The following is a 22617-nucleotide window of genomic DNA, read 5'->3' as shown; positions in this document are numbered from 1 at the left end:
GCACATACATCAATTTAAGAAGACTGTTGTAACTTGTATGTTATGGTAAAGTTGATATTATTTTATTTTATTTATTATTTTTGTTCTTTAACTTAATAGTTTAATAGTTGCATTAAAAATCGTACAAAAGAATACTCTTCGTTAATGAGAATAGATGTGGTTTATCAATGATATTCTGTGTATCTCTCAAATATTCACATGATTTTTAAAGACACCAGTTCCTTTTTTATGAGTAAATAGAATCTAAGAATGCACGTTGAATCTCTTCTCTTAATGTCGTGCCTAATAATGTCGATTTTCTGAAAATTTTAACGTAGAGGAACATTGCTCACGAAGAGGGATCTGTGGTTTTGGTTTAGCAGACATTTTTTGCCAAAAAATAGTTTACAGTGTACAAGAAGTTAGGGGTTTGGGGTCCCAAAATGTTTTACTTTAGGAAAAAGCCAAACAATTTCAATTTTTTTTATAGGGTCCTTGAGAGTTAAAATTTAGATTATAGCAGAACTGTATCTATTGATTACATAACACATAATACACTACTAATGTAAACAAAGTTTAACAAACATAACAATGTCATATACTCATCTTCTCACCTAGATTCAAATCAAACAAACAGAGGATAAAACTGTTTGAATTATCAACTGAAATATATTATGTAAACAAGGTACTGCAAACATTTACTGCAGGTGTATCAGCCTGATAATAATCATGAATAATAAACTAATATATGTTCATGTATCATAAATAGAAGAAATAACCACAGTTTTGATTTTAAAGTTGGGAATTCAATACAATATTCAATATTTTGACTTTTTACACACTCCATTCAGGGGTAGACACTCCATTCAGGGGCCCATAAAATTCAATCCAATGCAATTCATTTTGTTGTAAACAAATGAAAGTACGATTCAAGAAAAAATTCCATAAAATTAGAGAACTTTAGCGAGGTGCTTGATTTTAACATGTTAAGAAGTTAAGGATTTGAGTAATTATTGACTTCTTCCTTCAACTGAAGGGTTTCTCGTAAACACAAATCATATTCAAAATTTAAATTATTCAAATCTGAAATCTCTACTAAAAAAAACATTTGAAACAAGTAGATTTTACAATTGATCTTTTGGATAAACTGTTTACTTGAAATTTTGCATTTTTAAACTATTCCTGGAAACAGTGTGCGAAAAAATGTACTTTTTGCAAACAAAAGATAACAATTTGATGAGCATCATCTGTCTGATAATTCGCTTTATCTAATATTCGCAAACAATATTTAGCAAATATTTGCTCAGTTTTTATTCTTATTTCGCGCCTTGAGAGACAAGACAGCTGCAGATAATAAAAGGAAAATCGCATAAAATTAAAATTAATATTATATTAATTTAAAAATAAAATAAAATAAATCATATAAAACTATTGCCAAGGAGTATTTATTTTAATGATGATTCGACTGATAAAAATTTACAAACTAATTTGTTAATCCCCATATTATTGCAACCTGATGGCATTTGATAAATCAAGTTAAGATTATTTGATCCAACAGAATTCATAGTTTGAAGTATTTAAAACTTATATTTTGAAATTGGCAAAGGCTCACAGCCTTTGATGTAGATTAAGAGGTTTCGTGAGTTTTGACGAAATTTAATAAAATGTCTTCTAGTTTGACTTCACAGGTACAACTAGATTACTCTAGATATTCAAGATAATTATAAAAAAACTAAAATATCTTACTTTTACTTCAAATATGTTTTTTTTCAAATCTAGGTAAGAAGTGTTGAGTGTTGAATCTAATACTATCTCGAATACTTTTAATTTTCAGTTCTATTTGACATCCAAAATATTAAATTAATTGATAAGTAGGCAGTCAGGCAGTCAGGCGGGCATGCAGGCATGCAGTAGCATTGGCCTTGCCATGTAAAATATGTGCTGAGGGGAGAAAATCAACACCAAGAACTAAAGCAGGACTCATATTGGTCGACAATTTTGAAATCCTTCATTTTCATTGGACGAGGACAAGAATCCTCGAAATCTGATTTGTTGAACAAGATTGAACGTGAAACCGGATTGGTGAAATCCTGAATTGTCGACCAATAAACTTAAAATGCTTTTTATGTGAAAGCATGATCATCAAGGAGTGTAATGTGTGAAGAGAAGTGTCTATTCATTAATAATCTTATTTTTCTTCACTTTTGCAGGATGGAGACGACAGGACTTGAATTTTGTTTGCACTGAGTGCATTTAAATAGTTTTTGTTCCTCGGACTCTAAAATAAGGATTTTTGAAATGTTGGGGGGCCGGGAGGGGGGAGGGCATCGATGCTAATTTGCTTAGTTTTTATGAATTTTGCAGTATATACACTTTTCAAGGTTACCAAAAATGATGAAACTTTAGATAAAACAGTAAGAAGCACGCATTGCCATTTACTGTTTAGCACCGATTTCAGGGATCATATCTAATTGCACGATAAGATAGATAGATAGATGATACCGCCGCGCCGTTCCAATTTCTATTTGTTCTGAATCGTCACCAAGCACGTGACTGAACCCTGATTGGATCGATCATATGCTACCGGAAAGATGAAACAATTGGGTGTAAAATCTATTTAGAAATCCTTTTGTGAACATTTGTTGACCTAAAAACTGAAATTAGAGGATCTTATAAGTAAACTAAAGGTTGAATGGTATAAGTTAAGATTTTGGTTTCTTTTTCTTCATGCTAAATGATATGATAATCAATGTAACCCGGAATACATATCGTGTTTGCTCATATTTAGCTGTAAATGCAGCGAGAATTTTGCAGTTTAAGTGGTATATAAATGGGCGATGTACCCACGCAGTCGGCAGTACCTGTACGCATATTTTCAGACGCAAAATTCACATTTGCATTGAAAGGAATAATGCAATTCTGTATTGTGAAGAATACAGATTACTCCCCCCCCCCCACACGTGCAAATAATCTTGTCTTATTGATATTTGTAACCCTAATCGTAAAAGTATAATTCTAGAGTTAATAATCAGCATTCACTAAATATTCCTAGTCCTAGTATTTGCAAAATTTTGTCTGTTTTTTTGTGCATTCACTATAACAGGAGATATGAAGAATTTTTGTACAGATTTCTGGATATAACTACGCTGTTTTTTGGTTATATAACTGATGCTTCAGCCTCACAATTAAATTTTCACAAGGATTTTCTTTAATATCGATAAACACGAAAACATTAACTTACACAGGTAGAATAAAACGGTTCAAAATGCTCAAAATGTATTTTCCTTAAAACTAGTTGTTAGTAGACACCATAAACACCAGTTTATAAATCTGCATAATATAAATGAATCCTCGAGATGGGAGTCGTGATATTAGGGTTCCCGATCTGAACTCAATTCGAAATGTCGTCTTCCAAGTTCTTAAAAAATGTCGTCCTCCGGTCTAATTTTTTCCTCGCATCGGCTTTCTTATGTGAGCCAATATCAGTTTGTATCTAATAAGATATTAATTAACAATCTATTAATCTTCTCTATATACAGTGGGACACATAAAATTATGGAACATGACATTTCATCAATCCTATCTTAAGTGTATTGAGAGCGAGGGAAGGCACACCACGCCATTTTTTTGTCCGCACCACAAATGACGTCACTCACCATTATTTCTCCCGAACACACCTTTTTTCGTCCGAACGTTGATTTTGTGCTTTTAAATATATTTTTGTATGTCTTAAAACACTTTTTTTCAATTTTAGGCAACGTCATGTTTCATATGAACAAATGAAAAAAATGGTGTGCTGTGCCCTCCGTCCCTCGTATTAATAGTAATGTTATAGCATGTACATAAATATATATAAGCATATAGTTTTATCATGCAATACATGAAAATCAACTTTTTAGAATTAAATGTGCCTTTGTACAACGCACAAATACAATTGCTGTGTTTCCTGTTTCCACAGTTTTATGGATCCCAACTCAATGGTATTATTATTATCATTAACGTTATTATTATTATTAACATTACCATTAAATTTTTTTATAATCATTATCATGATAATTTTACCTCGCCTCTGCTCTTCCTTGACAGATTGGAGTTCCAATAGACTCCAAGGTTCTCATACAATCCTTCAGGAACTCTGCCTGCTCCCCCTGAGCAGAATTTATTTCATGAATTCATAAAAACAAACGATTTTACAACATCTATAACAAGACCTGTAAACTGACTGGCCAAGGATTTATAGCCCATGTAATACATTAGAGGTATGATCTTTGCAACCATTTTCTCGCAAACCTTTACATTCACTATTAAACATTTACAGTGGTCTACAATTAAGAGGATAGAAGGAGAAACCAAATTGTTAGCGTTCTTGGGATTACTCTTTGGTCTTTCAATATCAAATATACCTGTGGAATTCTCTTCAAGAACGGATTTACAGCTCTAATAGAAGAAACCAGTTGATTCTCATCTGCGAAGGTAAAACTCCTTTTCTCAACCTTAATTATAATTTATTTATTATTATTATTGTTTACGTATAAACTTTTATTTCTTATTTTTTCTGTATATATATATTAAAGTATGTTTTATAAAAAGACGAGAATTTCCCTAGATGTAGGTACAGATATGATATAATAAGCCGAAAGTTTTTGTTATCACTTAATTGTCAGGTTTTTATTTGAACTTCATTGGAGTTAATTTCTACTTGTGATTGAAATGTCGTCCTAACACTGCAACAACAAAGAAAGTTGTAGAAAGTTGTAAAGTTATGATGATGAAATGTTTGGTTAAAAAATTGAAACTCAAAATAAAAACCCTATAGCAGTAATGAATGATAAAAGCCCCATACCTGGCAAGTTTGAATCTGAAATCCTGATTTTTTAAGAACTTTTCTAAATATTTCCTCAGGGTTGGTTACATCTTGGTAGACTGGCATAAAGTCACCAACATCCTAAAATGATTTGACAAATATTTAGCATTTAAAATAATAATTGATGAAAACTAATTGGTGAAGCTTTTTACATAGGCTTTACTTTGATCATGATCATATTCAATTGAAATATTTAAAATCACAAGAATGATTATTCTTTATCATAAAATGATGCTAAAATTAAGTGACGGCGTTGCTCGTAGAATTTCAAAATTTCTAAAAAGATTTGGTCCAGCCGTTTGGCCAGCTTAGAAAGCGTTGAAAGATTTCATCGCTGAAAAAAAACCTTGGATCGGAGCTTGTTTTACTTAAAATTAAACCATGCATATAAAGAGCAGGGTGATTTATCTTATCTGATTATTTTGTGGAAAATTTATTCACTTTTTTTTACTTTTAATTGAATGTTTTATCCCCTAAAACGATTGTCTGTTGATTAAACAATTAGAACAATATATTTTAAAATTAAAAATGTACAAAACCTATCCGTCTTTTGACTCGCCAATAAAAAAAATGTAAACCTGCATATACTTGGACCATCTGATATTCTTGCCAAGGATTTCATACATTCTAAAAATATGTCAAAGTGTCAATTGGATTTTTGATTAAAGTTTTCGAATGTGATATATGTATGATATATATATATATTAATTTAATATTTTCCATTCGTATGTTTCATGTTTTAACCAGGGGGGCTGGATCTTAGCTACCTGCTTGCTTGCACAGCCTAAGTGTATACATAAGTGTTAAAATTAATTCGAAATATAAGGAAGACGATTTTTCCGACTCAAATGCCTCCCATGAAGTACCATCAAATATCCATTCATAATTCCTTTGTTAATTTCTAAATCAACCAATTTTAACTCCGCCTTAAATGCAAATATTTCAAAACACTTTCGTTTTAAATAAATGTTAGAAATATCCATTTTAGATCTCTTTATTTTATTATAGTGACTTTTCAAGTCAACAATAAGACAGTTTACTGATCAAGGATATTAAGAGATTATGGCCTATATCATACAGTATACACATCAAATATGCAGTGCGCTTTCGCAGTACAAGTGTATGTAGAGGTTTTGTATCTTGAATTTTACTCATTTTTCTCAGAACCGCTTATTAACGATGAAATATTGCTCTGTAAAAGACTGTAATAAAACGTCTTCCTGTGAAAATGGAATCCTGCACACAATAAAGCTGTAATGGATTGTAATAGTAAAATGGAAAACAAATTCTCCTAAATAAATTATTTCAGAAATCAGTTCTGTAATATAAAGATTGACCTTTGGAATTGGAGTTCATGGATTGCATTAGTAAAGGATTAGCGTATATCATCACTCTATATACTATAACCTCGTTGCTTTAAACTGGAAGACGAAAAAATATAAAATCTCGGATTTTTTTAGGAAAATGTTAAATGTACAATTTTTCTGTAAAACCTAAAGAGTATTATAGTGCCTCTGTTAAATTTTAGCCGCCATAATTATGCAATACTAGCTGATTTACCCGGCGTGAATCTATGTAAGAAAGTCCCGGGGAAAAAAGTTTCTGGAAAAAAAACCTGGAAATAAAAACTTTGGAAAAAAAGTCCAAATTTTATCAAGTCCTTGGAAAAAATGTCACTGGAAATAAAGTCCTGTGTTTTGGATTCCTGGGACTTTTTTTCTAAAATAGTATGGGGGCTGCCAATAAAGTCCCAGGAAATAAGATCCCAGGAAAAAAAGTCCTGAAGAAAATAAATCCGAGGAAAAGAAAAACCTAGAATTGTGAATCATGCATTTTCACTTGTTAGAGGACTTTTTTTCTGAGGACTTTTTTGTATAAAATCATACTGGATCCACAAAAAAAGTCCTAGAAAATAAAGTCTCGAATTGGATTTCCGGAGACTTTTTAATAAAGGACTTTTTTCCACAGGACTTTTTTAGTGTGAAATTTTTGGACTTTTTTTCCGGAAACTTTTTTCCAAGGACTTTTTTGGCGGTTACCACCCGGCGATCCCTTCCCAGGTTACACATAGTTAGTTACTCCCGCCGTTTACCCGCGCTTGGCCTTAAATCAAGATTTTAGCAGTGCCCGGGGTTGCCCGAGGAACTTTAAAAAATTGTATCATTTTTTAGCCCTTTGTTCTCCCTGGGGTTCTGATGGGCTCCCTAAAAAAATCAGCCGATTTGGTTTAGCCGTTTGGAAAGCTATAGCTAACATATAAATGAGCAAAGAACTTTATTTTATGAATTTCAACATTTTCCAATTAAAAAAATGACATACATTATTGAGGAGCACTGAGATCACTGAGTTTAAAAAGCTGTGATTTTCGATCCCAATTTGATCGCTTTTTATTTTAATACTTTTTTTTTGTCAATGGATGCGTTTTAAATGAAAAAGTATGGAACAAAAACAAAAGTTTAAAGATTGTTGAATAAAATTGAACAAAACGCGACTGAATTCAAACAGAACGCATCGTGCCCAGGTTAGTCTGGGACCGGGGTGAGATAATATCTTTATTCAGGAGGAAAATTATTGTGTAAAATATTAACATATTAAATAAGATAAAATTACTGCATAATGCAGATTTAAAAAGAAAGCAACCAGAAGTGCGCCTTTTATGATCTTAAAAAATACAAGCCACGAATCCTGCATAGTGCATTCATCCCATACCTTCTTTTACATGCATATGATTCCTGAAACTGCATAAAGTTTTTTTTTGCCTGATCATTAATTAAACCAAAGAAGATTATATTCAAGGTAGGATACTTAATTTAACCTCATAATCGTCAATTTACAGTCTCATTCTTTGTAGGAAACCCTGTTTTATCTTTACATAGATGATTTAACTACCTGGTTGGAGATTAAAAGACCTTTACTCTACCTGAATATTGGATTAGAAGCTAGGAACAGAAGCATAGCTTCTCCTCCATCTACTAATAGTTCATAAACATTTAACATCATTTTCTCCAAATCAGAAACCTGAAATTATAGTTAATGGGTATGATAAGGTGATAATACGAAGTGGTAAAAATGGCTTGGCATTGCAATACAAATTTATATGAGGGTTGAAGGGGGGGACATGAAAACAGATCTTAACAAAAGGAACTTTGAGAGGGAGCAATTGACGGTATACATCTTAAACTCTGTTTATCTGCCAAAAAAGCTAGGAATTAACAACCAGAAAAAAATATGATACTAATACTATGCAGTTTTGTCAACAATATGAGAAGCTGAAAATCATATCCGTCTATATTTAAGCTAATACAAATTCTTAAAGTTAAAAAAGCAACCTGAAATTAAATACAGGGTGTCCCAAAAAACATGGGAATTCAGTGACGAATTGGATATCGTCTTCGTTATGAATTAGCATTGTAATACCTGATTTCAAAAGCCATAATATTATTATGTCTGCTAGAGTTTATTTTATGCAAAGGGTACAAGAATGTAAAGATCTCTCTATAATGTCTCCGCAAGATGAACCGTGAAGACGGACAAGTTTACTCTGTTTGTAAAAAATTGTCTTGTTTTACTAAGTACAACCGTATGCAGTCAACACATAAACAAACAAAATGTGAACATAGCAGACGAAACTCCTACAGACTACAGCTTTCTCAGAGCCCGAAATTTAAAAGAGTATCGTTGAACGAAACTCCCGAGTTTCCTTTTTGGGGTCTTGGGAATTGTGTAGATTTTGATTTAAGAAATTTAAAAAAATGAAGAATATGAAGAAACTTAATAAAATAATATTTCACAACAAAAATATTGATATCCACAAAACTGCCTAACCCCATTCTTGAAACCCGGGTTTCAAAACAGGTTTTCATAACGATACCCTGTCTTAAGTTTTGGGCTCAGTAGGTATCACTATACTAAATCAAAGAATTATTTAAAAAGACGATATCGAATTCGTCACTGAATTCCCATGTTTATTGGGACACCCTGTACAATTAGGTTGAGTACAAACCATGACTCATTTGATATGAACGATTAAAGTAAAAAGATAAAACGGCCAGAAAATCACAAGATTAGGTTAATGAAATAAACATTTAAAGATACTTTTCTTTATAAACTCATGTTTCACTCAACCTTTAAGCAAAGAAAACATATAATGATCAGTTATGGTTGTCCTTTGTATTAGTCTATAACATTGAAGGGATTAAAAGTCGTCTTCTTTAGAATGTCACAGTAACTAAACAGACTAGACTGTCCCAATAAACATGAGAGTTGAGACACGAATTTCAGATTGTCTTTTTTATGGTTCATGTAAATAGTAAATGGCTATTTTTGTAATTTTAATTATCAACATAAAACTATAAATACAAACAATGAAAACAAAACTCTAGCAGAAACCTTCTTCGAATTACAACTTTCTTAGAATTGGCATCACTTAACTAAATCAAAGACCATTTACAAAGACGATCTCAAAGTCGAACTTAAATCTTAAGTTTGTTGGGACACTTAAGACTTAAAAAACCGTGTAGTTATAAAAAATGATGATATTCAATACTTACCCAGTGAAAACAATATAGAGAGAACACCTTCGTGAATCCTTCAGGAAACATTAATCTAGGGGATTCCTCCATCTAAACAGTTCACAGTAAACTGATTAGGAAACATTAATCTATGGGGTTCCTCCATCTAAACATTTCACAGTAAACTGATTAGGAAACATTAATCTAGGGGATTCCTCCATCTAAACAGTTCACAGTAAACTGATTAGGAAACATTAATCTAGGGGATTCCTCCATCTAAACAGTTCACAGTAAACTGATTAGGAAACATTAACATTGACATGTTAGAGATACAACATCCTTAGCGACGTTACCGTCTATATACAGGGTGTCCCAAAAAACATGGGAATTCAGTGACGAATAGTATATCGTCTTTGCTATGAATTAGCATTGTAATACCTAATTTCAAAAGCCATAATATTATAATGTCTGCTAGAGTTTATTTTATGAAAAAGGTAAAAGATTGTAAAGATGTGTCTATAATGTCTCTGCAAGATGAACAGTGAAGACAAGTTTACTCTGTTTGTATACTGCAATTTTCTTGTTTTACTAAGTACAACCGTATGCAGTCAAAACATAAACAAACAAAATGTAAACATAGCAGACGAAACTCTTACAGATTAAAGCTTTCTCAGTTGGTATCACTATACTAAATCAAAGAATTATTTAAAAAGACGATATCGAATTCGTCACTGAATTCCCATGTTTTTTGGGACACCCTGTATATAAAGCATTAACCTCTGCTTCAATCTCTGTTTAAATGTCTGTTTTTATGTCCGACTTAACTTAGAAATTCTTTGACATTTTGTTTTGGGAACTATGTAGAACCACGGGAGTGTTTTAGCTTAGTTAAAAAACTCTAAGTTGAATAAGTTGATTTTTACAGTTTAGTTTCAGGCAAAGCAGGGTTCCCAATGCTAGTGTAATAAAGGACGACATTATATTACTTTCTACTTTTTTCTGTTGTATAGTTTACCTTCTCTAGATCCATGTAATGAAACTCTGTATTCTTATCTCCATAGTTGAGAGAGGAGAACCGAACCATCTCAAGGGAATTGTCTATTCCAGTCATCTTGTGGAGAACAGGTATACGCTAAACAATTATATTTTTTTCTTGGACGTGAACAGTAAACAGGATTTAACCGTTTATTTTTAATCTCTAATCGTTCTAATTTTAAAACAAGGGGAATTTCAATTCTGTGTTGGGGGGGGGGGGGTAACAATGTCTTAATCATGTTTGAATGTACAAACAGTCTTTATATTCAAAATTTTCCTTCTGCTGCAGCAATGCGAAACAAACAAACAAAAATTATTAAATGAAATAATGATGTTTGTACTGTACGTTGCTGTTACCTGTGATATAAGAGTAACTGTAACATCTCCTGAACCTGAACCAATATCCAGTATTCTCTCATTATCATTCCAGCTCATGGTAGGGAGAATAGTACTCAGAGCAATCTCTGTATTTAAACATTTATTTATCTTAGTTTAACGCTGATGGATTAATTTCGAGTTTACGATTTTGTTCAATATAATTATTTTGTATTAAAAATCCATTTTGAATAAAGTTAACATAAAAATATTATATTAGGAATGAATTGAATACATCCGAAGAGGATATTCGGGTTTAAAGGAGACCGTTGTGAAATAGAAATTTCACTTAAAAATTACATTGACCAAGCCCATTAGAAAGAATTTTTAATCGATTTGCCAAGTACAAAATGTTTCCTGCATCTCGTCTTTGCATCTGGTTAGAGCTGGAATACAACGCTGCATCCTGCATTCTACAATAAACTTTGTTATTTTTACAAGTCTTCTCCAGAAAGAGAGATATTAACGATGATACCTTGTATACAACTAATATAGAATGTTTTTAATAGATATTGTAGAAATATGATCCGTGTATGCATTGTTCCTTGAAGTGACCCCTTTAGTGCATGGTTCTTAGTGATCCACTTTGAACATGGTTTGCAGAAGTGAACCCGGTCCTATGTGTATGGTTTCCAGAAGTGAGCCCGACCCTATGTTTATGGTTTCCAGAAGTGAGCCCGACCCTATGTGTATGGTTTCCAGAAGTGAGCCCGGCCCTATGTGTATGGTTTCCAGAAGTGAGCCCGACCCTATGTGTATGGTTTCCAGAAGTGAGCCCGGCCCTATGTGTATGGTTTCCTGAAGTGAGCCCGGCCCTATGTGTATGGTTTCCAGAAGTGAGCCCGGTCCTATATGTATGGTTTGCAGAAGTGAGCCCGGCCCTATGTGTATGGTTTCCGGAAGAGAACCTCTTAATGCGTGGTTTCTTGAAGTAAACCCTTAGAGGCAACGTTTCTGGTTAACCCGTTCTCCTTATGTGCGTGGTTCTTGGTAGTGACCACTTTTATAAGTGGTTCTAAGAAGTTAACTCCTATGTGCATGGTTTATGGAAATAAATCCCTTCATATGTGGTTCCTAGAAGCAAACAATTAATTGCATAGATCCTGGAAGTTAACCCATGCTCCCCTGTGCGTTGTTCTTAGTAATGACCCCCTTTTGTACGTGGTTCCTAGAAGTGTGAACCCCTATGTGCATTTTTTCTAGAAATAAAGCATTGTTTCTAGAAGTGAACTCCTTATACCCGTGGTTCCTTGGAGTAAACCCAATTATGCACTTCTTGGAATCAAATGTATGAGTTCACTTCAAGAAACGATGCGAGTGGTTCCTTGAATAGAACCGTCATCTATGTGGTTTTACGAACATAGAATTGAACCCTTAAATGGACCGTTCACTTATTTGGGTAATTTCAGGGTAAACTGAACAGCCTATTCGCTCTTACTTTTCAAAGACAACTGTGGCCGGAGAAAAAGCCGATTTTTCGTTCAGAATTTGAGCGGAAAGGGACGTTCCCTCTCTATAGACACTATTTGTTATTTTTTTTCAGTGACAGCAGCCCAATAACATTTAAATTTATTATATTTTAATGTCATTATGTGTTCGTTATTATGAACTATTATATGAAAACTTTTGATATTTGAGTTAGCAAGAAATTTACGTTTTTCGTATTAAAACATGTAAAATATGTATACAAAGACGACGTCTCTACGACAATCAGTTAATCATTACTCGTATTTTGGTTCGTAGATTTTGTAGATTTTGTTCGCGTATGTGCACAACTTTTCATATGTCATGCCGCGTTCAATTCAGCTTTTTACACGGGCAATACACAATTTTGAATGCGATAAAATAGTGTTATTTTAGAAATAGAAAGTTTAAAAACAACAAAAATAAAAAAATAATGACATTTACAATTAACGATCAGATACTACAGTTTAATTTTATATTCGAAATTTATTTTGATTCACAACATACTGAAAAAAACATCAATTAGTGTCTATAGAGAGGGACCGTCCCTTTGCGCTCGAATTCTGAACGAAAAATCGGCTTTTTCTCCGGCCACAGTTCTCTTTGAAAAGTAAGACTATTACCAATCAAGAGCGAATAGGCTGTTTAGTTTACCCTGAAATTACCCAAATAAGTGAACGGTCCCTTTAAATGTGTTTTGTATGGTCTCTATTCACTGTAAACTCAGGTTTATACCGGGCCGACTTGTAAGCAGCTAGAGCAAGCTGTACTTTACAAATACAGGCTAGAGAAATTTATGTGTAGAAGAATGTCTCCTCCTCTAATGAAAAGGACAAAAAAGCTGCTGGGCATCCACTGTACAGCAATACAATAGTAAAATACATAGCAAAACATAATGTACATTGTAAACACATTTATCTGTAATCTTGGTCAAAAAACTAAATCAGAAAATGCTTTTAGGACAAAACTCGTTAAGCATGTAATAGTACCTCAATCTGTTTTGATACAGTTAGACCCAAAAACTGCGGAATAGCAAGACGGCATTTTCAGCAATCTTATGTGTTGATATTTGCTGTTGCTGTAAAATCAATATACTGAGTTAAATGTGCCTGTGTACATTGTACAGTTGCTGTGTTTTGTGTTGAATGGACTGCTGTTTAAAACCGCAACTCGGATCTAATAGGCTTTTTAGTTTTTTCTATTTTAGTTTTATGAGTCTTACTCTATAATTCAAACACTAATTAGTTAAACCGACGAATTTTTCTCTTTAGGGGGCGGGGGTTGATCACACAATTATATAAATGAAATTTTAAATCATAAACCTACTTATTGGATGGTTTCTCGTTCAAACATTGATGAATAACTACTGCCAACTTGTTTCTCAAACCATATTTTAAGAATACTCAACTCTCAGGGGGTTTTAACAGAAATAATTTCGTAATTAATTTTTTATTCAATTTAAATTATTTTAACATTTATTTAAGAAAAATGAGCAAAAAAAATTGTTGGAAAATATTGAAGTTTTTGTGTCACCCCCAGGTTTTAAAATTAGTATAAGGTTTGGCTAAAGCACTGTTCTATTAATAGAGAGAAGCAGATAACCTTTCTATTAACAACTTTACTTTGGGTCATCGTTAAATCTCTATAATACGCCATATATACAAACATACATACATACAGAAAGTAGAATAGACGACATCTACATTCTACATATATTTATAGTAGTAATCTATATTTGTTTGTATGATCAAAACTCATAATTCCATTGACCAATTTGCCTCAAATTTTGATTTGGGAACTACGGTATTGTTCTTATTTTGGGTTTAAAGTGCTAAATTATTTAAGTTGACTTTTTTAAGGGAAAGTTTAGTTTTCGGACAAAGCAAGGTTTCTTAGGGGTTAAATGTTAAAGTGATCGGGTTTTTTACTTGAATAAACAAATTCAAATTTTTTTTTTCACGAATAGAATATAAGTAAATCTAGTGAAGGTTGTTTCAGAAAATTATAAAACCGAAGGTAGTTTTCAGCTGAACGTTGGAACGATTTTTTTTACAAAAATCTGAAAAATCTTCTTAAAGTTTGTAATCTTGTTAATTCATGTTAAATGTTGAATTATTGAATTATATTTATATGAATTCAATTTATCAACGTTCAAAATATGTATAAATAAATGTATGTTATCTAAAATAAACACAAAAACCTGATTTCCTCTCTTTCCTAAAAAAGTGACATAATAAATTTCACATGCTTAGCTGTGTTAGTGTAAATTAGGAAAACATGGAGGAAAAATACGTAAGCATATTATCTATATTTAAATTATGATTTGACTTTTGTTAAAGATAGTTGTCACGATCCCAACATATTTTTAGAAAATCATCGCGGATCAAAGAATATTGCTTTTTAACCCAAGATAAATTACATCAATAATCAATGATAAAAGGACTAGACGTAATATAAAGTGAACATCCATTTATAGAGATGGGATGTACAATTCACAGCGGCACAATTAAAAACTTTGTCTAATCAAGAATAAAAATTAAAAATTGGTTATTTTCAACATTTCTTGGGTTCTCTGTGGACCTTTAGCTACAGAAACAATGGAGGAATTTGTGAAAAATTAACATTACAATGAGAGTGGTTATCACAATGTGTGATAAAATGAGTTAAAAGTTCCGCTACAATAAAATACAGGAGTTACCCTTAAATATGGGAAATAAGTGGCAACCTCAAAATAATATTTAATCCCGCGGCATTTTCGTACACACAGCAATAATAGTAGTGCTTCAATTAATTACCAGAGGAATCTATGGGGATTTCCTATATGTGGTCTGCTATTTTAATACGTAATAACCATACCTTCAATATTTACCGAGATACTAAGAAATTAAACTTAGATATTTTAAACTATGAATTCTGTTAGATTAAATAATCTTAGTTTAAAATATCAAGGTTTACACCATCAGGTCGTAATAATATAGAGATTAGAAAATTTTAGTTTGTGGCAAAAGCTCAATTCCATTGTTTGAAATATCAAAATCTAACTCCTAAAATCTTAAAGAAAAAAAGAAGCTAGCCCATATTTTTTTAAGGAACAGACCGGCTATGTAAGGTAGTTAAACTGAGTATGCAGTGTTTTGGACAAATTCTTTAGGATTCATTTGAGATATATAAAACTTTTGTATAATTACTGAGTTTGAGAGCATAGTCGACGTTCAAAATCATGAATTTTTCAGAATCGTTTTTTTTTAATTATTTAATAACGACAACGAAAATAAAGTAAAAATTATACAGTAAACTAACTAGATGGTTAGGAACATATTTCTCAAAAGAAATTTGTCAATAAATCATTGCTATAATCAATTTTTTCGTTTTCATCATTATTTTGAATTTCTTATTTTCTATGAATTTACTCGCAGATTTCTACTAAATTCTACAAATGTCGTCTTTTCAATAAAAATTCCAGAAAATCTGCAGATCTTTGTGAATAATTGAGAGATTATAGAAACTAATAATTGAACAAGATTTCTTATTTTCGATGATAAGATTAATTTTTATTTTCTCAACCTGTCCCTAAACAACTAATTAGTTTACTGTAGAATTTTGTTTACATTTTTTGTCGTCGTTATTTAATAATTAAAAAAAAAAAATTCTGAAGACGTATCCACTCAAAAGTACGATTTTGAACGCCGACTTTGCGCTCAAACTCAGAATTTACAGATCTTTAAAAAGTTTTATATGTCTCAAATGAATCCTAAAGAATTTGTCCACAACACTGCATACTCAGTTTAACTACCTTACATAGCCGGTCTGTCCCTTTAAAGCTCACAAGGCAGTTACTAATATTTCAAAATTAAAGACGATCTCAATTTCTTTCTATGTGTATTGGGACACCCTGTAGATGATATAACGTTGAATAGAATGAGAACCTGATTGAGTATACTGGGGGCTGCCATTGTGGTAAAGTTGGCTGGAATGTTCTGGCTCCAGCTCTTCTAAAAGGTAAACAAGAAACTTTCTGGATTAAAATGTCAAGTTTTCAAGAAAAAGTAATTCTAACTATTTTGTTTTGTGGAGGATGACTAATAATTATTCCACCTTCGTTCCAAATTGTCCAGTCAAATTATCAATTCTAGTTTCATTTATGAAGAAAAAGAAAGAAAAAGCGCAGAAATCGCTGTCTAAAAATAATTAAATAAAATCTTAAGTGGTTCGATGCAATTGCTCCGTGTGCAGAATGAAAATGAATGATCACGTGATAGTTCCCGAGAATCGATTTATTCTTTTGTTCGGAAAAGACAATCTTCAAACTTACACTTTCAACACTCATCAAGCAAGGTGAAATTTACCATATTAAGTTTTTTGTTGTAATTTATGTAATTTATGTAAGATTGATTTCTAATCTACACAAGACGACTTTCATCCCATGAAAATCCCACAAAGTATGGGAGTTAAGAAAGGACTGCAATGATTTTTCCTGGTCTTAATTCTTAATTTTTAAAATGTAGTCTTCAAAAATAAAAGACGACTTTTAAGTAGTCTCTTAAGTGTCATGTTTCGTGGGACTTTTGTTAAGCGTTAAAAAGCTAATTAAAATAGTTCTTTGCTTTTCAATATTATATCCTTCTGAAACTAAAATCCAAATTTCAGAATTTCAGAATTTTGTATATTCATAATTCATGGTTAAACAACTTTATTTTAACATCCTATCTATACTGTGCAGGCATCTATTCTGTAAAAACTGTGGGGTTCAAAGTTTCTACCGACCTAGATCTAACCCAGGAGGAGTTGGGTTCATGCCACATTGTATTTTAAGCCCTGATATTCAGGTTGTGTATTACAATGTGTTTTAATATTCAGGGAAAGGAACTGAACACTTGCCGCATACTTTGATATTCTAATCCTTATATCTTTGTAACCAGACGTATAAATTCTGCTAGAGTAAAAAGCAGTATTGTCAAATAATGTTTAGTTTCTTAACTTAAAATCACGCTTACAGGGAGTTCAAGATTGTTGATTTACAAGGTTTTTGTACATTTAAAAAAAAATGACACTTAAAAGCTTCAGAAAATATTTTTGTTGTTACCAAAGACCCAAATTGTCTAAAATCCAAAATGAAGACAAAATCTAAAAGATTCATTTTGTATTTGATTGTTCTGTAGGAGATCCAGTTGATCCAATTTGATGGAAAGGATTGGGAGAAATCTTACCATGAAGATAAATTGATAAAGAGTATGTCAAATTAGATATTGTATTGAAATAAAGCATTACATAAACAGACCATTGCAGAAAAGAAATTTGTAAATTACTTGCACATATACTTGTAAGAAAAGTCTACTTGTTTCTGTTATGAATCTTGATTTAAATAATATTAAAAATTTGTGAAAATTATAGATAATCTGCATCATATCCACAAAACTTGATATGATTCTTGAAATTCATATTTATTCTTTCTCAGAGCATGTTTGATTTGCCTTCAAGCTCCAAATGCGTAAAAAAAGAATCCCCCAAACTGCAAAAAGTGTATTTTTATTGTCCCCTAAAAAATTTATGTGCGTCTAATTCTGTAAACAATACATAAAAAAAGTTATGCTATATGGGGCTTTTGATTGTCTTAATTTTTATCAGAACTTTTAGAACTTTTAAGAGATTCGATCAATCTTTTACGAGGTTTTAATAACGTTTTATGAAATTCTATCAACGTTTTACGAGATTCTATCGACATTTTATAAAACTCCATCAACGTTTTACAAGGTGATATCCAGAAAACTCTGAAATAGGAAGACGACTTTTAAAATCAATAAAAGTCCAATGAGAATCATTGAAATACATCAATTGCGAAGTCAAAGACCCATTTCAGACGTTATAGATTATAGTAGTTTAATGATTTCATTCATTTTTTGCGAACAATGCTTTTTAAGAAATGATCTGCAATAAACAATGTTAATACAATAGAATCGAGATTTAAACTATCATCTTAGAATTTAATATACTTATTTTTGCAGATTTCTTTAATGTTCCTATCGGCCACTCCTTTTATTGAAAAAAATGACGACTAGATTAAAGCTATATCAAAGCTAGATTAAAGCTAGATTGAAGCTATAGTAAAGCTAGATTAAAGCTATATTAAAGCTAGATTAAAGCTAGATTGAAGCTATAGTAAAGCTATATTAAAGCTATATTAAAGCTAGATTAAAGCTAGATTAAAGCTAGATTAAAGCTAGATTAAAGCTAGATTAAAGCTAGATTAAAGCTATATTAAAGCTAGATTGAAGAAAAAAGTCTTGATTTTAATATTAAAAAGAGGGGCGTGAAGCGTACACAAGTCTAGTCTGAATACATCCAACACATCGGAGAAATCCCTGTTGGGATTTGTGATACACGAACCTGTACTTTGAACAATGAACATGACTGGCAATTTTATCTTACCTTACACATGTACACATATTTACCTGTAGTATATATATATATATATATATATATACTAGCAGTTGAACACTGCTTCTGCCTTCTTCTTAGTGAAATTTATCAAATTATGTGAAAAGACAAGATGAGTTATGTTTCCTGTATTTTGGTAAATATTTTAATAATCTCAACAAATTATTTGGAAATTCGTAGAAAGTAAAATATTATTTTTTATAACACCTCAGCAAAGTCGTTTATGAAGGATGTATTTTATAGAAATAACATAGGACGGGGAAAATTACTATGAAAGTTTGAAAAACTTTGTAATCATTTTAAAAGAAAGTGAAAAACATTCTAGACCTTTCTGTTCCTAAAAAACTTACTACATACAGGGAATATTAAATTATTAATTCTTAACCGCGATTTTTTAACACTGACTGTTAGAATTGAGCCAAATATTTAAAGTTATAGCTTTGTTGATCTTTGATTTGATTTTAAAACAATTACAGTATTTCAGCTCATGTTGCGTTTTGGAAGATATCCTGATTTTGAGACATTTACTATAGAATTAAAATCAATTTCAATTTTCAAGCATTAACACATTTACGTAACAAAACAAGATTTTTAAAAAAGGTAAAATCTAAACGATAAATGACTGATCCTGATTCCTGCCATTAATACTTAAACCCTATTGTATATGAAATGCCTGTATTTTGTTTGTTTTGAAGATACTGTTTTTGGGAGCTGTGACAGGGAACGAAGAGACTGACTTCCAAGATATAAGATTAAAGGTAGGATAGGATAGGATAGGATAGGATAGGATAGGCTCGTTTTGTATATTTTCTACATGCTAAATCGTTTGTAAATCAAAAAAGTGTGAAAGTTTATACTTTTTTTATTTTATTAACAAATTGCCATTCATTTACTATTCCAGCTGACTTTCTCATCCCACCATATCCCTTGATAAGTGGAAATCTATTGTGTTCTCAAATGGTACAACTTTGTGACCTCGTAGCTCCTCTGGTTCTGATCTTACGCATAAGTATGCCTGCAGCAAATTTTTCATGTTACATATTTAAAATTTAAAACATTTCTAATCTTCTCAATATATTATCTTCTATGAGAGGGGAACAGATTGAAAAGATTTGAATTGTTCAATTTACTTTAATTTGCATGACGTGATACATATTTTAATCTAGTGTATTGAGAACCTGCTGCTAGATGATCCTGCTAACCTTAAACATACAGAGAAGAAGTATATTCACACCAGTATTATTCTTGCTCATGTTCAACTACAACCTGACAACCAACCTCCACAAATGATAATAAAACTAAAGGAAAGTTTTTTTTGGATATTTCTACACCTTATTTCAAAATACACATAATACCTTTTTATTTGGAATAACGACTTAGCCTAATTACTAAGCTGTCTGAAATTGCATGCTTTTCTGCATGTCCAGCGTGGCAATGATTTACATTTTCTGTTCAATAAAGATGCTTTACATATATACATTTCATTTACAAAAAGATCGACAATTAATTTAAATGTAATTGATCAGAGTTTATTTTACCATAGTTCGTCCTATAATCCCTTTTATTCTAGATTACTACCACATCACATTAAATCTATTTGTTTCTCCCGAAAATTGGTTAGCACCTATAAAAACGTTCTTTAAAAATGTCTAGTAAATAATACATGATTTATAGTCATTAATTAAAAAATAAAAATATCCTTGAAAAAAAATATCTTCTCAGAAGTTTGTTAGTTCTCTCCTGGGTTCTAGTGTTGGAAGTAAACCTCATCTCATTTTCCTAACAGATCATCAGTCTATGGTTCACATACAACGAGTAATCATTCAAGAGATCGGTAGATCTCTGTCTGAAAATATTATTAGGAAAATAGCTTTTTATATCACTCCAAAATCCTAAGATTCGCTATCTTAGGATTTTGACGAGTTCTGGCAAGAAGGTTTAATTATATTGTTTAATTTCAATAATGAACAATGGATCAAATCAAATCGTAAAAGTAAAACTTTTTATTTAGACTAACAATAAATATAGAAACATAAAAGTTCAAAATTTATTCTTGATTTAAAGAAAAATTTCAAGATAACAGAATTGATAGCTCATTCTTCAAGAAATGTTAATGATTAAAGCTAGTTTTGTGAAGAGTTACAGAGGTTAAGAACAGAAATTGGATGTTTCCGAGGTATGATTTTTTATAGATTTTTTTTCCTAAAAAATGGTTGGGGGGATCGGAGGAAAGTTCTGTTTCAAATTTCCCTCGTAGAAACTGTATACAATCTTATCACTATTTGAAAACTTCGAAAAGACTAATTTTATTTCTCTTAATTATACAGATAAGTAAGATAGCATAAAGTTTTATATACTTATGTATTTATATTCAGATCCTTGAAGGTTGAGTTTGTCTCACTAGAATACTTCTCCTCTAATTACAGAACCGAGATAGGAATAGTTGAATTGATTATATCATCATTAATCACTGCAGAGCTCTAGCTAATCAATTATGTACCTTTATTACATTAATACAATCCATTTTCTCATCTCCTTCGTACCTTTTCGTTCCAAACCCAGCCTATTTTTTGTTGCTAATTTCTACATAACAATATTACTGTTTTCGAATATAAACTTTTGTGGCCCCACAACAAATTTCTTACCCAAATGGGTTAATTTTCTTTAAATAAATAATATTTCAAAACCTGTAAAGGGACTGTCATTTTAACTTTATGTGAACAACAATCTAAAAAAGCTCGATTCACAACGGCAACATTAAAATCTTCATATTTGATCAAAAAAGTGATAAGTATCTAGCTTGGAAAGTTTTAAATTTAGACATTTTCCTGCAAGGTTTTTGCAGTAGAAATTTAAAAGTCTAAACCACAATTGAAAATAAACAAATTTCAAATTTCAGATTTCTTGGTGTAAAAAAAGTCTATAAAGGGTATCTGTGATTATTATTTTCAAGCCCATAAATAGAAAGTCACTTGAAGTTACGTCTACTGTCTCTTTTAATCAGGAGCATTGTTTTTGATTTCCTTTGAAATGCAGATTAAAGTTTAACAGAGAAGAAAAGATCAAAGAACCAACATTTATAGAAAAGCTTTAGAAGCTTGATCGAACAATCTCAATAGAAATGTTGGCTGAAAGATTTAACCCTAAACAGTTCTCTTTTCAGGTTTACTTATTTTGTCTCACGCTTTGTATACATTTAAATTGCAACTACTTGTTCAGATGGAATAAAAAAATATTTCTCCTACTCCGCTACGCAGGAATCTTACCTATATAAGCTCTGAAGAATAGATGCAATCAATATTTTTAAAGATTTGAGTAAATTCCTGAGCATCTCGTTAACTTCCACGACTGAACATTATGATTTTGGTGGGATTTTATCTATTTATACTAAACCTTCCGCCTCTCTATCTTATTGTGCCAATAATAAATATAAATTGGAAGGAATTCATCATGAAATAAATTCTTTAAATCTATTAATTAGATTGTGCCCTTTACGTAACTAAAGCTATGAAATTATAAACTCGTCCTAATTAATTTACTCTGAACGTAACCGCTCCAAGACTCTCTATACCTTCATCTGTTTTAAATTCGGTGAGAACATTCTTAAATCTATGGTTTAGTTTCAAACTTCCAATGGATTCTCTTTGCTCCAGGCAGATCTGCAGGAGAACTTTCAGAGTTCAAAATCAAACTTTACAGCAAGAAAGTTTAAACTTAACGTCTGCAAGAAACCAGTGCAAATAAGTTTACTTTGACTTCTGTTTCTAGATTGTCAATGAGTTCTAAGGTAAAGGTTGAGTTTAGAAAGGAGAGCAAGGAGAAAAATATCAAAAGGAAATACAAATCTAAATATTTTCTTTATAACTTTCTGATTAAAATCCCCCCCTCTCCTTTAATTTTTTCTAATTTTCTGATCAAAATCCCCCCCCCCCTCCTTTAATTTCCTCCAACTTT

General features: G+C 31.5%; 3 protein-coding genes across 3 annotated transcripts; 2 read left to right on the top strand and 1 right to left on the bottom strand.

The window, feature by feature from the left end:
- Window positions 1-3238: 3238 nt before the first annotated feature.
- Window positions 3239-13585, bottom strand: LOC111711802 (juvenile hormone acid O-methyltransferase). Its single transcript, XM_023486252.1, has 11 exons — window positions 13555-13585; window positions 11122-11177; window positions 10747-10853; window positions 10370-10486; window positions 9394-9465; window positions 7764-7861; window positions 5422-5470; window positions 4823-4924; window positions 4383-4472; window positions 4042-4127; window positions 3239-3472 (listed from the first exon to the last, which is right to left on the bottom strand). Exons 2-11 carry the CDS (start codon window positions 11174-11176, stop codon window positions 3421-3423), a joined length of 828 nt encoding a protein of 275 aa, XP_023342020.1. The 5' UTR covers window position 11177; window positions 13555-13585; the 3' UTR covers window positions 3239-3420.
- An 882-nt stretch (window positions 13586-14467) lies between these two features.
- Window positions 14468-17505, top strand: LOC111711499 (centromere protein V). Its single transcript, XM_023485877.1, has 5 exons — window positions 14468-14520; window positions 16146-16227; window positions 16434-16563; window positions 16949-17054; window positions 17388-17505. The coding sequence occupies exons 1-5, from the start codon at window positions 14506-14508 to the stop codon at window positions 17469-17471; spliced, it is 417 nt and encodes a 138-aa protein (XP_023341645.1). The 5' UTR covers window positions 14468-14505; the 3' UTR covers window positions 17472-17505.
- Window positions 17506-18519: 1014 nt separating this feature from the next.
- On the top strand, window positions 18520-22534 carry LOC111711490 (uncharacterized). Its single transcript, XM_023485866.1, has 6 exons — window positions 18520-18799; window positions 19359-19421; window positions 19830-19967; window positions 20386-20525; window positions 20801-20839; window positions 21039-22534. Exons 1-6 carry the CDS (start codon window positions 18776-18778, stop codon window positions 21145-21147), a joined length of 513 nt encoding a protein of 170 aa, XP_023341634.1. The 5' UTR covers window positions 18520-18775; the 3' UTR covers window positions 21148-22534.
- Window positions 22535-22617: the final 83 nt, after the last annotated feature.

Source organism: Eurytemora carolleeae, unplaced genomic scaffold (genome assembly GCF_000591075.1).
Source record: "Eurytemora carolleeae unplaced genomic scaffold, Eaff_2.0 scaffold15, whole genome shotgun sequence".
Taxonomy (NCBI): Eukaryota; Metazoa; Arthropoda; class Copepoda; order Calanoida; family Temoridae; genus Eurytemora; species Eurytemora carolleeae.
This window is presented reverse-complemented; position numbering and strand designations above follow the sequence as displayed.

Bases quoted from the DNA above. Each gene is read 5' to 3' on its own strand.
- LOC111711802 (XM_023486252.1), bottom strand. From the start codon at position 11,176: ATGCAGGATGCAGCGTTGTATTCCAGCTCTAACCAGATGCAAAGACGA. The intron at 4,925-5,421 runs GTTTACATTTTT...AAATCATTTTAG, and splicing joins GATGGTCCAAGTATATGCAG to GATGTTGGTGACTTTATGCC. The intron at 4,473-4,822 runs GTATGGGGCTTT...ATTATAATTAAG, and splicing joins TTCAGATTCAAACTTGCCAG to GTTGAGAAAAGGAGTTTTAC.
- LOC111711490 (XM_023485866.1), top strand. From the start codon at position 18,776: ATGAGTTATGTTTCCTGTATTTTG. The intron at 18,800-19,358 runs GTAAATATTTTA...TTTGTTTTGAAG, and splicing joins GTTATGTTTCCTGTATTTTG to ATACTGTTTTTGGGAGCTGT. The intron at 20,526-20,800 runs GAAAATAGCTTT...AGTTTTGTGAAG, and splicing joins CTGTCTGAAAATATTATTAG to AGTTACAGAGGTTAAGAACA.
- LOC111711499 (XM_023485877.1), top strand. The intron at 16,228-16,433 runs GTAAACAAGAAA...TAAAATCTTAAG, and splicing joins GGCTCCAGCTCTTCTAAAAG to TGGTTCGATGCAATTGCTCC. The intron at 16,564-16,948 runs GTGAAATTTACC...TATACTGTGCAG, and splicing joins TTCAACACTCATCAAGCAAG to GCATCTATTCTGTAAAAACT.